General features: G+C 37.8%; 1 protein-coding gene across 1 annotated transcript; it reads left to right on the forward strand.

Moving 5' to 3' along the window:
- The first annotated feature begins 383 nt into the window (after nt 1-383).
- CALHM2 (calcium homeostasis modulator family member 2) lies at nt 384-13,599 on the forward strand. The gene is made up of 3 exons (XM_032224878.1): nt 384-550; nt 10,981-11,609; nt 13,116-13,599. The coding sequence occupies exons 2-3, from the start codon at nt 11,067-11,069 to the stop codon at nt 13,530-13,532; spliced, it is 960 nt and encodes a 319-aa protein (XP_032080769.1). The 5' UTR covers nt 384-550; nt 10,981-11,066; the 3' UTR covers nt 13,533-13,599.
- Nucleotides 13,600-14,258: the final 659 nt, after the last annotated feature.

Genomic DNA, 14,258 nt, shown 5'->3' on the forward strand with positions numbered 1-14,258 from the left:
TTGGTTCTCATGGGAGTAGCTAAACAATGTTGGAGAGAGGGGGGGAGGGAGGGAGAGGGAGAGACACACTTCAAAATCCATTCTTGATCAAACATTATTTAGAAAAACAAGAGGATATTCAATTTCTTAACTGAGTATCTTGAGGCAGCTGAAGGACGGAATTCCTTCCTTCTGCTTATGAGTCATCTTAGTTTAGTGATGGAATGTTTCATTTTTTCCAATAATTTTTCTATTTTTCTCCTCATAAAGCAACAGAATGAAGCAAACCCCCCCCCCTTTTTTTCCTCTCCTTCTCTGCATGCATAATCTCCACCCTGACGGAAAACTTTCTCCTCCCCTCTCAAATGAAAAAAAGGCCCTTTCTGAGCAAAAGGAAACTGCTAGAAATCAACACACCCGTTCTTTTTAACCCATCTTCGGACAGCAGCGACTTTTGCCTCTCATCCCAATGCCCAGCTCAAGTGCCGGACATCTGGATAAACCTGGAATAAATTCAGACTCCATATGGTCACTAGAGAAGCCCCGGACATTGCTTTAGCCACCCCCTGAAGTAAGTGCTAAAAGATTATTTTTCATCATGTTTCATTTCAGTTTTAGAAAAAGCAAGACTTTTTACAATAACAGTAAAAACATAAGGAACAACAGAGAAATAAGTGTACCAGTTTATAATACAAACCCATCTCCACCTACTGAAAATAAAGTATTGCACCTTAATATAAAGATAGCTTTATTTTTAGGCAGAAATTAGTTTGAGAAGCTATCAGATGTCAGAAATAGATCAGATTCTTTTTTCCCCCAAACCATCAAGAGTTACTAAAGCTTTTTTTATATGTATTTATTTATTTATTAGACACATTTATATGCCGCCCAATCCTGAAGGACTTTGTTATAGCAGTAACAAAGTGTTAAGTCCATTCACTTAGCATATTACAATGTTGTTCAGCTTTAAAATAATGAAAATGAAATATTTTCAAATCTGCAAATTAGAATCATGGACATGATAGGATTTTTGTTTGGTTTTGTTCTGGTTTTAATTTTAGCTAGTTTCTAACTTTTAGGCATTAGTCTAAGGGTGGGGCTCTATTGCATTAGGATGACACATGAAACGCTTGGCATGTGCTTTTCTTGGCATGTGTCCTAAATGACATTACTAATTATTGTAGTGATTCCACTGCAATGAACAAGGAACAAATGTGGATGTGGGTAGAGATACGGACAATGGATCTACACTTTTCACTCCCCCAACCTACAGTCTCCACATTTATTGGAGATTTAAGGCAACAAAAGTTGAAAGTATTGCCTAAAAGAGAACTGATCTGGCTTCAGTCCTTGAGCCTCAAGAGAACGTGACTCAGGCATATATATTAATTTGTAGAAAGGAGTTTGTCTGTATAAATTATTATGATTGTGTACACTGAATTTCAAGTACAAGATTTCAGGCACATAAACAGATAAATAGATTACAGCTCTTAATGGGTAGATAATAAATGAAGATGTTATCTAGCTAACACTGGTAGGAGTACAATTTCAATCAAGGATAACAAATTCAATGGAGCAATATTATGAGGTACCCACATTTGAAAGAAGCCTGATTATTTAATATTCCCCACTCTATCCGGGTTGCTACTCAGAAAAAGAAAATATAAACAGTTCAGGCTCACTGTATAACTATGAGCAAGAATCCTCCAGATCTCCTAGGACTTCAATCTCCAGAATTCTTAGTCAGCATGTACTCTTGCAGGGTTAACACATTGGAGTCTTAATGCATGTGAAAAAGATGTTCCAGGTGACCAGGTCCTAATAATAGGATGAGTTGGGAAACCAAACCCTTTATCACCATAAGTTGCATAGCTAAAGCAGATAATTCTTTGCTAATGGAAGCTTCTATATTGCTTCACCATAATGCCTCCATATACTATACATATCCTTTTCATTCATACTAAATCATCTGTCCTAGGTTAATCCTGCCAACGTTCATACCTGATAGATTGAAAGTTTATTTTGAGGCTAGTTTGATTCTGTTCCATTACATTTGTAATGAAAATAAAACAGCAAGAGCTTTTCCTTCTGTAGATAGGTAATAAACCTAAATTTTCTTCTTTTATCTTTGGTTTACAACTTACATATTATTTCATTGTTCCTTCTCTTTGGCAAGAGTGCACTTTGAAGTGTCTGTATTATACATATTTACATGTTTTAATCATTTACATAGCAGATGAGTCACTTAAATATTTAAATGAAGAAGCAAGCCTAGTAAATAGTGTATGTCTTGAATGTAAGCATTACTCCAGGACGGCTTTAATTGAGCTTGCTGATCATGGATACGCAGTGGTGTGTGGAAGGCTTCCCATAGTCCAAAGAAAACATGTACGTATGAAACTTTTCTTCTGGAAATTTCAGCTAATGCTAAGCAGGCACTCTTGAGCTGATGCAAGTCACAATTTTAGTTAGGCGCTTGGAGACGGTGAATTCTTTCCATACACAGACATCTAAAATAGGGAAATGGTGTTTTAACATTATTTTAATTTTCTTGCTGCTTCCAGAAGAGAGGATAAATTGAAAGAAAGCTGAGATACTGTTTTATGGGTCTTCAAGTGTACTATACTGTACTTGTTTCAAAAGAGAACAATGTAACTGACTCTAGCTAGAAAAGGCAGGAACTTGCCCTAGAACAGTTAAAAATAACATGCTAAGTAAAAGGAAAATAAAAATAAAAATGACTCTCTTGAAAAAGCAGAAAGCTTGCCAATGGAAAAGGAAAGGGTAGAAACTTCAGCCAGCCTTATATCCTGTAGTATAAGAGCAAGCAAATAAAGCATTAGGGATATGTTGCTGAAGCTATATAAGCTGAATGAATATAAGTACTTGCAATTCAGTATCTTGCAGTGCTTTTGCATAAAATAACAGTAAAACAAACCAGGGAAATATTTTTATAGCTAAAAATTAGGGAGCAAAAAAAGAGGAATACATGGAACATTTTTACAAATCTGAGATAAGAGATAAAAATTAAACCATACAAGAGAAGCAGTTCCATTAAGTATACTGGTAAAGTATTTAAAATCCAGTTTGAATTGGATGATTACATCAGAGTATCCAAGATGCAGTAATCACAGCCAGAGCAATAACTCCCATACTGAAGAATACATTAAAGGCAGAATAGCTAATGCTTTTCAATATTTATACAGGCATCCCTGTTCTCTGGGATGATTTTCTTTGGAAACTACTTGGCATTTTACACCATTTCATTTTTAAAGGGGCAGGTTGATCATACAACTTAATGTCGGAGCTGCAGCCGGTGCAGCTGGAGCGTGTTTGCAGTAGTGCCTCCCGGTTTTATTTTATTTTATCAATTTTTAGTACTCCTACTGGATTCTTTTTTATTTAATTAACATTTTTTGGTGGAGATAACAGCGTAGAACGTAATACAAACAAAAACTTTTGTTGCTGCCAAAGAATTAAATAAGCATGGGAAAAAGAAAGAAACTCCATGGCACCAGCCCAGGATCTGTCCCTCCAGTGAAGACAGCAAAACAACCAAGAATTGAGGAGTTCTTTGTTGGCAAGAGATCTGTAAGTAAAACTAACCCCACCATCTCCAACAATCTGGAGAGATTAGAACAGGACCGGCAAAAAGATATGGCAAATCAGCATTTACTAGACTTTTCCGATCTGGGGGGGGACGGGACAAAATGAAAGCCAGCTCTTATCACAAACAACTAGTCCAATAACTTCCTTTATGGAGTCTAAGTTAAAGACTAAAAAGGCAAAGAACAACCAGATAATCCAGAGTATGGAGAGTTTACCCTGGGAAAATTCAACTGAGTTTATGGCAAAGCAATGCCTTCTCACAGTGCAAATGGTGGTTTCAATATTTGAACAATTAATTGCCATCCAACATGATGTAGAGTCATTGAAAAAAGATTTAGCTGTTTTTCTTCAAATACAATATCAGGCCCCAAGTACTCCCACTAAAGTTCTGGCAGAAGATTTGATTAACTCCATTTGCAGGATAAGAAAAAGGAAATAGAGCAAAGAGCCAGAGAAACAGTTAAAGAGACAGATAAAAGGAAGCAGTCCTCTCAGAAAAACAGTCCTCCCCCAGACAAGGCAATGAGAGGAAAAGGTATCAATAAAGAAGAAATCAGGAAAGAATCCCTCCCTCAATTACAACAATCACATCGCTCACTACAAACACAAAGGATAGCTTTTAGAATCCATTTCAACGGACTTCAGCTTCTTCACTATCACAGGACCATGACTGATCTCCGTGCTGTGGAGTGGTTACCTGAGGCCCCAAATTGGAAGCGGATCCTTCTGTCTTTCAAACAGCCCACCATACCACAGATGTTATTCAAGATGAAGGCATTTTTAGCCTCCTTCCAAATCTTTCCCATCAGTGTCTTTGGTGAGGAAAGGGTTAACATGTGAGCAGTATGTTCAAAAAGTCCCGATTTTCCAAAAGAAAGAAAACTATTTTAAAAAGGATGCCGTTAAAAAAAAAGTTTTTATTTCTCTGAAGTGTCATTCCCGATGTGGCCTTTAGAGGGCAGTGGTTTCCCTCTCTCCGCTCGGCTCACTCGCAGCGCCCGACGAGGGGCGAAGCTCCCTCCCCTCCTGTGCGTGTGCGTGCCGACGCACGCCGTTTTTCTGCAGGGAAAGCGACGGGTTTTTGGCAGCGGCAGCAGTGCGGCGAGGAGGAGGCCCGATCCCGGGCCAAGTAGCTCAGCCGTCGGAAGGTTTTTCTTTCTCTTTTTTTGCCCGCTTCTCTCAGGCGCCGCTCTCTCTGCAGCCATTTCTCCCTCTTTCTCCTTTTTGTCCTTTCTCCTCCTTCCCCCCAAAAAGAGAACGAGAGGGAGAAAGAGGAGGTTTTCTAAGCTTGGTGAGCAAGGATCCCCCACCCCACCTCCTCTTTCAGAACAAGGAGGTGTGGGGGAGATGGTGGGATCGCTGCTTTCTGAGCTTGGTGCAGCAAGGATCCCACTATCCTACTATTTTATTTTTCTTTATGTACACTGAGAGCATATTCACCAAAGACAAATTCCTTGTGTGTCCAATCACACTTGGCTAATAAACTATTCTATTCTACTTTACTCTACTTTACTCTATTCATTTCTATTTCAATTCTAACAAGGAGTTTAGCTTCTCTCTCTTGAAAATATAAGCTAGCATAAGGCATTATAATGCAAGCTAGCCTTAACTTTCAAACAGTTCATTTAGTGACCAAAGTTACAATGGCATTGAAAAAAGTGACTGAGTACCATTTTTCACACTTAGCGACCATTTTCACACTTAGCAACCATTGCAGCATCCTCATGGTCACGTGATCAAAATTTTGATGTTTGGCAACAGATTTGTATTTATGATGGTTTCAGTGTCCTGGGGTCATGTTTGACAAAATATAAAATTTTTAGTCAAACCCTCCCCCCGGTCAATGGTGTCCCTCTTTACCAATCTGAAAATCTGGTCACCTTATAATAACGCCTTGTCCTACAACCAGAGAAGAAGCTTCAGAATGGCAAGCTCTGCTAGCTGGTGCTAAAACCTCTTACCCTGAACAAGTTTCTCAAGAGTCTACACATGACCTAGATGGGTCCTCTCTATTTTTAAAGAAGACCAATTCAGTGTGCAAGGACACCTCAATCCATGGTAACAACCAGGCAACTTCCCTTTGTATAAATCAAGTTTCCTGATGAGCTCCAAAAGTTGACCCACTCTCCCTTACAACCTGGAATATAACAGGTTGGTCTGTCCCGTCAAAAGACCAACTCTTTTTTGACTATATATCACAATTTGACATCCTCTTCTTGCAGGAAACCTGGGCCTCCACAGAGATCCAGTTAGATGGCTATTGGGTTAACTCAATTCCGGCTGTCCCAAGCAAGGTGGGGGGGAGAGCTAAAGGGGGTATTGTAATCATACAACTTAAACGACCTCTCTTTTTGTAGTTTACCATGTTGAAAAAAAATCAAAAGTCACCACTTTTTTCCTTTTTTCTTTGCGTTTTCCCTTTCTTTCTCTTAGTTTTCTAAAAAAAAATTCTGGTATTTTATTTTATAATGAAACTTTAAAAAAAAATACAATAAAAGAAACCACTGAATCTAACTCTCCAATAATTCCTCTGAGTCACTTGTAGATGGAAAAGTAGTGAAAATCTTATCAATTTCATTTGGTTAAATATTAATATAATTACTCTTCCCCCCAAAAGTTTCATCAGTGGGAAGGAAAGAAGGACATGGAATTTTCCCTGAACTAAGATATAATCAAACTACCCATTCCAAGCAGTTACTTTTCATCAGTTTGAAATTTTAAGATCTGAAATGCAAGGAATAAATTTTGTGTTATACATAGAAGTCCCTAACTAGGATTCTTTCCCTTGACTTTTTTTCTGCCATAAAAATACCTCATTACTCATGTTTATTTATTTATTATTTATTTATTAAATATATTTATATGCCGCCCAATCCCGAAGGACTCCGGGCGGCTAATGTTGTCAATAAATAACATTTAGTGATATCTTATACACATTACAACGAAGATGAACAGTGACTGTAGATATTAGCCACTGAGCCATGTCACCAAAGCTGGTAAATTCAAGTTGTCCTTGTTACTCCTCTTGATTCAAGTTAGTCAGACAGTAACTATTTACTTCCTGTAATTCATCAAATGTTATAAACTCGGCCCAAATTATTCACAATAATACGGCAAACTCAGGTTAACTATTTAATGCTGATAATATCCTAGTTGTAGGGACATGAAAAAATGAGAATCTCAGCATCACATGGCAAAACAGAAGAGTCAGAATCCAAGATTCATGGAAAAGGTAAGGCACACTTGACTATTGTTTTATAAGATGGAAAATGAAGATAGACAAGCAGGCAGCTGAGAGACAGCCGGGAAGGGAATGGAAGAACAAATGAAAGTTGCTGCTATTATTATTATTATTATTTGCAAAAACAGAATTGTATCACAGCGGCCAGTTGTTTCGTCGGATTTGGCATTGATTACTAGTCGGGCCCCACCCAGGGGCCTAGGACATCGTAATGTATTTTTGTAATATGCGTGCAGATCCAAGCAGTGCGGCTTTTTGCATTTGACTGATGGTGATTTTGTCAATTTTTAACTGTTTTAAATGTAATTCCAGTGCTTTTGGATTAGCACCCAGTGTGCCAATTACCACTGGAATTACCACTGCTGGTTTGTGCCATAATAGTTGAATTTCGATTTTTAAGTCCTGGTATTTCGCAATTTTTTCATGTTCCTTCTCGTCAACCCTATCACCTGGTATTGCGATGTCTATGATTGTAACCTTATTTTTCTCAACCAGTGTGATGTCTGGTGTATTATGTGCCAGTATTTTGTCCGTTTGTATGCGAAAATCCCACAAGATCTTGACCATCTGATTTTCGGTGACTTTTTCAGGCTTATGTTCCCACCAGTTTGTTGCTGTTTTAATATTATAATTTTTGCACAAATTCCAATGGATCATTTGTGCTACTGAATTGTGCCTCAATTTATAATCAGTCTGTGTGATTTTTGTACAGCAGCTGAGTATGTGATCAACAGTTTCATCAGCTTCTTTGCAAAGTCTGCATTTGGCATCATCAGAGGATTTTTCGATTTTGGCCTTAAGGGCATTTGTGCGGATAGCTTGTTCCTACGCAGCCAGGATTAGTGACTCTGTTTCTTTCTTTAATGTACCTGCTGTTAACCATAACCAAGTTTTTTCACTGTCCACTTTATCTTTTATTTTTTCCAGAAATTGGCCATGCAATGCTTTGTTCTGCCAACTCTCCATTCTTGATTTTATCACATCTTTTCTGTATTGTTTCATCTGTTGAACCTTCAATAGATTTTTGTTCTTTACTTCGATTAATAGATGTTCTTGACTTTCTTTTAAATAATCAGCCAGTGCATGTTTTTCTTCTTCAACTATTTGCTTCACTTGTAATAATCCTCTGCCACCTGATTTTTGGGGCAGGTATAGTCTATCAGTATCACCACGTGGATGTAAACTGTAGTGCATTGTCATTAGTTTCCTGGTTTTTCGGTCCAAAATGTCCAAATCAGCTTGTGTCCAGTTAACTATACCAGCTGTGTATCTTATAACTGGTATTGCTCAGGTATTTATGGCCTTGATTGTATTTCCACTGTTCAATTTAGATTTCAAAATTTTCCTAACTCTATTGGTGTACTCTCCCCTGACAATAGTTTTTACTTCTCCATGCTTGATGTTATCCAACTGCAGAATGCCTAAATATTTGTAGGCTTCATTTTCATTGCATTTAATTAATTGGCCATTGGGCATTTCAATTCCCTCACATGTAGTGATTTTGCCTCTTTTTATGGATAAGTGGCGCATTTTTCCATGCCAAACTGCATTGAAATATCGGTGCTGAATACTTGGACTGTGTTTGTCAATGATTGGATTTCTATTTCTGACTTTCCATAGAGTTTCAAATCATCCATATAGTAAATGCGAAATTTTTTCAGCTTCTTTGGCTGTTTGGTAGCCTAATTTCATTTTTTTTAAGATTACTGATAGTGGGATCATTGCGATGATGAAGAGAAGAGGTGAAAGTGAATCACCCTGGAAAATTCCTCGCTTGATATTAACCATTCTGTAGAGCTCATTCCCTACCGCTAACTCAGTTCTCCATTGTTTCATTGCCTTTTCAGTAAAGGATGTAATATTTTTGCTAATGCCAGTTGTTTCTAAGCATTTTACGATCCAACTATGTGGCAGTGAGTCAAACGCCTTTTTGTAATCAATCCAGACCATATTCAAGTTCGTTTTTCTGTTCTTACAATTTTCTAATATCATTTTATCAATTAGAAGCTGATCTTTTGTGCCCTGCTCCTTCTTTTGTTGCCTTTTTGCTCTACTGGCAAGATGTTGTTTGTTTCCAAATAATCCATCATGTTATCTGCAATAATGCCTGTGAGTAATTTGAAGGTTGTTGGCAAGCATGTTATTGGTCTGTAGTTTTCAGGTGTTGTTCCTTTGGTTGCATCTTTCTGAATCAAGTATGTTTTTTCAGTTGTCAACCATTCATCAATTTGGCCCTTTTGTAAAATTTCATTCAGTTGCCTGGCCAATATTGCATGTAAACTGGTCAGATATTTGAGCCAGAAACCATGTAATTGGTCCTTTCCAGGTGATGTCCAATTCTTTACCTTTTTAACTCGATTTTTGACCATCTCAGTTGTTATTTCTAATACTTGCATTTGTTTGTTGCCAATGCTTTTCTCAAAGTCATGTATCCACTTTGCTTTCTTGTTGTAATCCTTTGCATTTTCCCACAATTCTTTCCAGAATTCAACTGTGGCCTGCTTTTCTGGTTTTCACTTTTGGTGTCACCATTCACATTAAGACTTTGATAAAAACGCCGTTGGTCTGATCGAAATTGCTGATTTTGTTTATATTGGATGATTCGTGCCTCATATCTTTCAATTTTTCTAGCTGTTGCTGTTATCTGCTGTTTTACAATCTCCACAGCTTCATTGATGTTTCTTGTATCCAATCTATATCTTCTGATTAGCCGATCTATGATTTTGTTGTTTTTAAGCCGTTGCTCATGCATGTTCTTTAAGTTACTAGCATCTGCCCTTAATTTTTTGATTTTTTGTTCTAAACGGATTTTCCACTTTGGCTTTGATGCTTTTTCTGTTGTGTGACTAGGTACTTTAATTTTAATGCCTAGTTCATTAGTGACTATTACAGCTGTGCTGTACATTAACTGGTTTGTTTCCAAGATGGATCCAGGTTCAATTGTTGAAAACATTGCATTAACCATTTTCATGATAGGGGCCAAAATTTTCTTAGGCACAGTTTTTAGTGATGGTAAACGTTGCCTTTCCTCATTAAGCAGAAAATGCTCCATGATCTTATCCTTCAATTCTTTTTGTTTTTGAGTTAGTTCATCAGTTGGTTCAGTGATAACTGGTTCTAGTGGTGGTGATGTTATTTCCTCCCCGAGAGCTTCTTCTGGGAGTTCTACTATAATGTCTTTAGTTGTGTCTTGAATATCAGTTATTTCTGCTTGTGATATTGTTTTTTTGGTTTTGCAATTTGCCTGAATTTCCTCATGTTCAAGTTCACTAAAAACTTTATTCCGTATAATAAATCGCCTTTGATCTGCTAGTCGTTGTTCACTAACATTTGAATCTGGATATTGTTCTTTCCATAATTCATACATTCGCTTTAAGTAACCTCTTTTTTCTGGCTCTGAGTTGTAGTAACAGGCCATTATGGCACGGTTTTCATCTGCACTATATTTTTGTCGTTTTGTTGGCTGGTCCACTTGTAGCCCACTTGTCGACGGATGTCCAGGGACCCCAACATCCGCCGCGGCCCTTGTTAACCCACGCGATGACCGATGCGGTATGGAATTCTTATTTGTTTTTTTCACCATATTGTATGGGTTGGCGGGTTTGTTTTTACGGGACCAGATGCCAACCTGACCCCAACCCTCCTCCTTTCTCATCCGGGCTTGGGACCGGCAATGGCGGAGTTGTTGTTGTTGTTGTTGTTGTTGTTATTATTATTATACAATTGTATCACAGCGGCCAGTTGTTTCGCCGGATTTGGCATTATTATTATTATTATTATTATTATTATTATACATTCTCAGTACATAAATGGGGAATAAATACTTTTAGTGGGGCTATATGTAATAAAATGTATAACCATTTAAAATAGAGTGCATATTGTACACTGAAGTTGCATAAATTCTTCTATAATTAATATTTACAAATTTATTTCCTAAAATTTTACCTGCTTTTAGTATAATTAGCACATGAGAAAACTATGCTGAAAGATATTCCCTGCATTCATGAATTGTAAACTGGATGCATTATTTTATAATACAAGATTCATAGGCAGTTTAGTTTACTTATTAAAATATATATAGTTGAAATATATGTGGATGCCTAGTGATCTTTGACATTGTGGAGTTATTAAATCCACAATTGTTTTTACAGTAAATGAAGAGTTGAGAAGACCAAGATTGTCTATAGACATCTCATCTGCATTAAAATATTAAAAGCTCCAACTGAACCCTATTAAAATGGCTGCTCTTATTGCTGAAAATTTCCGCTTTCTTTCACTCTTCTTTAAAAGTAAAGATGTGATGATTTTCAATGGCTTGGTGGCTCTAGGCACTGTTGGAAGCCAGGAACTGTTCTCGGTGGTTGCATTTCACTGTCCATGTTCCCCAATTCGGAATTACATCTACGGTCTGGCTGCCATAGGAGTGCCTGCTCTGGCCTTGTTCGTAATCGGTGTAATCTGGAACAACCACACTTGGAACTTAGTGGCTGAGTGTCACAAGCGAGGAACCAAGAACTTTTCTGCAGCAGCTAATTTCTTGATCTTTGGATCTGTCATGGGAAGAGCTGCAGTGGCTCCTGTCACATGGTCGGTGATCTCACTGCTTCGTGGAGAAGCCTATGTCTGTGCCTTAAGTGAATTTGTGGATCCCACTTCCCTGGATCATTTCCCACTTGGCTATGGACCAGATATCTTGGCCAGGTTTCCTTGTGAAGATCAGCCAGCCAACATGACACGTTTTAAGGATGAAGTTACAAGACGATTAAGATACGAGTCACAGGTAATTTATTTATTCATAAAAAATACCATGTTTTCCTGAAAATAAGACCCAGTCTTATTTTCTTTTCGGCCCCAAAATAAGCACTCAATCTTATTTTCAGGGGGAGTCTTACCTGCTAACCTTAGGACTACTGCAGCCACACCTCCCACGAACCAACAACTGTCTCACTGCTGCCAAACCTCTTCTGCAACTACTTGCAGCCAGATACCACGTGGCTCAGCATGCCATTGCCGCTACTCACAGTAGGATGCACGGGGTTCATTGCACCAGTGCTGCCGCTTGCAGGAGGCTGTGTGGTGCATTGTGCCATTGTGCACGCGAGTGACGACATTGGTGCAAGGAGCCTTGCAACATTCTGCTGAGAGTGGTGGCACCAGGCGCGATGAGCCTGGTGGCATTCTTATTTTTGGGGTAGGGTTTATCTTACATGCAGGCATGAAAATCGGGCTACGGGTGTTTTCAGGGTAGGTCATATTTTTGGAAAAACACCATATTAATATATATATATATATATATATATGTATGTATGTATGTATGTATGTATGTATGTATGTATGTATAATGTACATATAATATACAGTGGTACCTCGGTCCTCGTCAATAATTCATTCTGGAAGACACATTGAATACTAAAATGGAGTAGTGAGAAGACCACGTGACTTACTACATAACCTGTTATTTCGCCCAGAAGAAATAGCAAGTCATGAGGCAGATGATCAGCAAGTTCTTTCACTGGGTGAAAGACGAATGGTAGGACAAGATTTCTGCTTCAAAACACGTTGAATACCAAATTTGACATGTTTTGAAGCAGTTGAGAGCTGACATATGACTATACTATACTATAATCATAAAACAAAATCCAAACATGAACTCCAATACTCATTAATTCAGATTAAGAACATGACATGCTACAAACAAATAATCAAAATGAAAAAAGTAACAAAAACTGAATGTTGGCTCAGTCCACAGTAAAAACCAAAGAATAACAATAAAAATCTTCCATAGCATATCCCCTGTAAAAGCCTGCTTAAACAGCATAATTTGGTAGATGCTATTCTTCATTGCAAGACAAATGGTTATCTATCTGAACCGTTTTTATTTTACCAAAAGTTTTTAATTTAGTTTGTAAGAATATCTCCTAAATTTTAGTAGCCTCCAGAGCAAGTACGAGAGTGCTCGGGAAACAGTGGAATTTGTTGATTGCATGGAAGTCCACTCAAACAAAACTGATTATTTTCAGATATTTAATCCATAAAAATCCTCAACTAGCAGTTAAACACAAACCTTGCAGTTATTAACCAGAAAAAATGAAGGTACACTATAATTATTGCTTTCACCATTATCCACTTACAAATGTAACTGAACTTGATTAGAGTTTCAATTATACTTTGGGGTCCAATTTTTACTTTAAAGAAATAAAATAAAAGTAGGTTTTAAAAAAGCGTACTTGTTAAAAATCAAACCAATTCAAGCCATGTTCTATTCATATTTTCTCTTTCCCTTCAGCTCTTTGGATGGATGCTCATTGGTGGGGTTGCAGTTCTTGTCTTCATCACCAAGTGCCTAAAGCATTGCTGCTCACCACTCAGCTACCGCCAAGAAGCCTACTGGAACCAATACCGCTCTAGTGAAGCTAGGCTGTTCCAACGGACTGCAGAAGTACATTCCAAGATTGTGGCTGCCAACAACGTCAAAAACTTCTTTGGCTTTGTACACTTAGATAAAGAGGACCAGGAACTGGTCCAAGCATATAATGTGCACAATGTTCAGCCCCGGTCACAATGGGATGCCATCACTGGAGTCTACATCTATCGAGAGAATAGTGGCTACCCTCTCTATAGCCGCCTCCATAAGTGGGCCAAAAATGTAATGGGAAACTCCTCTAATCCTGATAGCCAGGAAACAGCCTTCCTAGCTACCTAATACAGGTAGCCCTCAAGTTACAACCATTTGTTTAGTGACCGTTCAAATTTATCACAGCAGTGAAAAAAGTGATTTATGACCATTTTTCACACTTATGACCATCGTAGCTTCCCCATGGTCACATTATCAAAATTTAGATGCTTGGCAACTGGCATGTATTTATGACGGTTGCCGTCATATATTTTTGCAATATTCTGAGAAGCAAAATCAATGAGGAAGCCAGACTCACTTAACAACTGTGTTCCTCGCTTAACAGCTGTGGCAAGAAAGGTTGTAAAATGGGGCAAAACTGACTTAACAACTGTCTCGCATAGCAACAGAAATGTTGGGCTCGATTGTGGTAATCAGTTGAGGACTACCTGCAACTACTCAACAGCTGTCCTACAAGCTTAACAAAAATCATTTTGAGCACTTAAGACAACTATGCTAGAAAGCATCCAATAATTGATTTTATACTTTGACTAAACTCTCAGAAAATATATAGCTGATAGATTTCAAATGAATTATGTCACATGTGATACAAATCTATTGTTGCTGTCTCATCAGAAATAAGGCCTAAGAAGCTCAGTTGGATATATTCTTACATAATATTACAGTTTAATAGTCTGGTATCAAATAATATTGGGAGACCATATTTTTCCAAAAATCTGTCCAATTGAACATCAGTGTATAATTTCAGAAAGTGTGCTAATTGGCAAACATGTACATTTGGTCCTTGCTTTGACT

Source organism: Thamnophis elegans, chromosome 10 (assembly GCF_009769535.1).
Source record: "Thamnophis elegans isolate rThaEle1 chromosome 10, rThaEle1.pri, whole genome shotgun sequence".
Taxonomy (NCBI): Eukaryota; Metazoa; Chordata; class Lepidosauria; order Squamata; family Colubridae; genus Thamnophis; species Thamnophis elegans.

Bases quoted from the DNA above. Each gene is read 5' to 3' on its own strand.
- CALHM2 (XM_032224878.1), top strand. From the start codon at position 11,067: ATGGCTGCTCTTATTGCTGAAAATTTCCGCTTTCTTTCACTCTTCTTT. The intron at 11,610-13,115 runs GTAATTTATTTA...CTTTCCCTTCAG, and splicing joins GATTAAGATACGAGTCACAG to CTCTTTGGATGGATGCTCAT.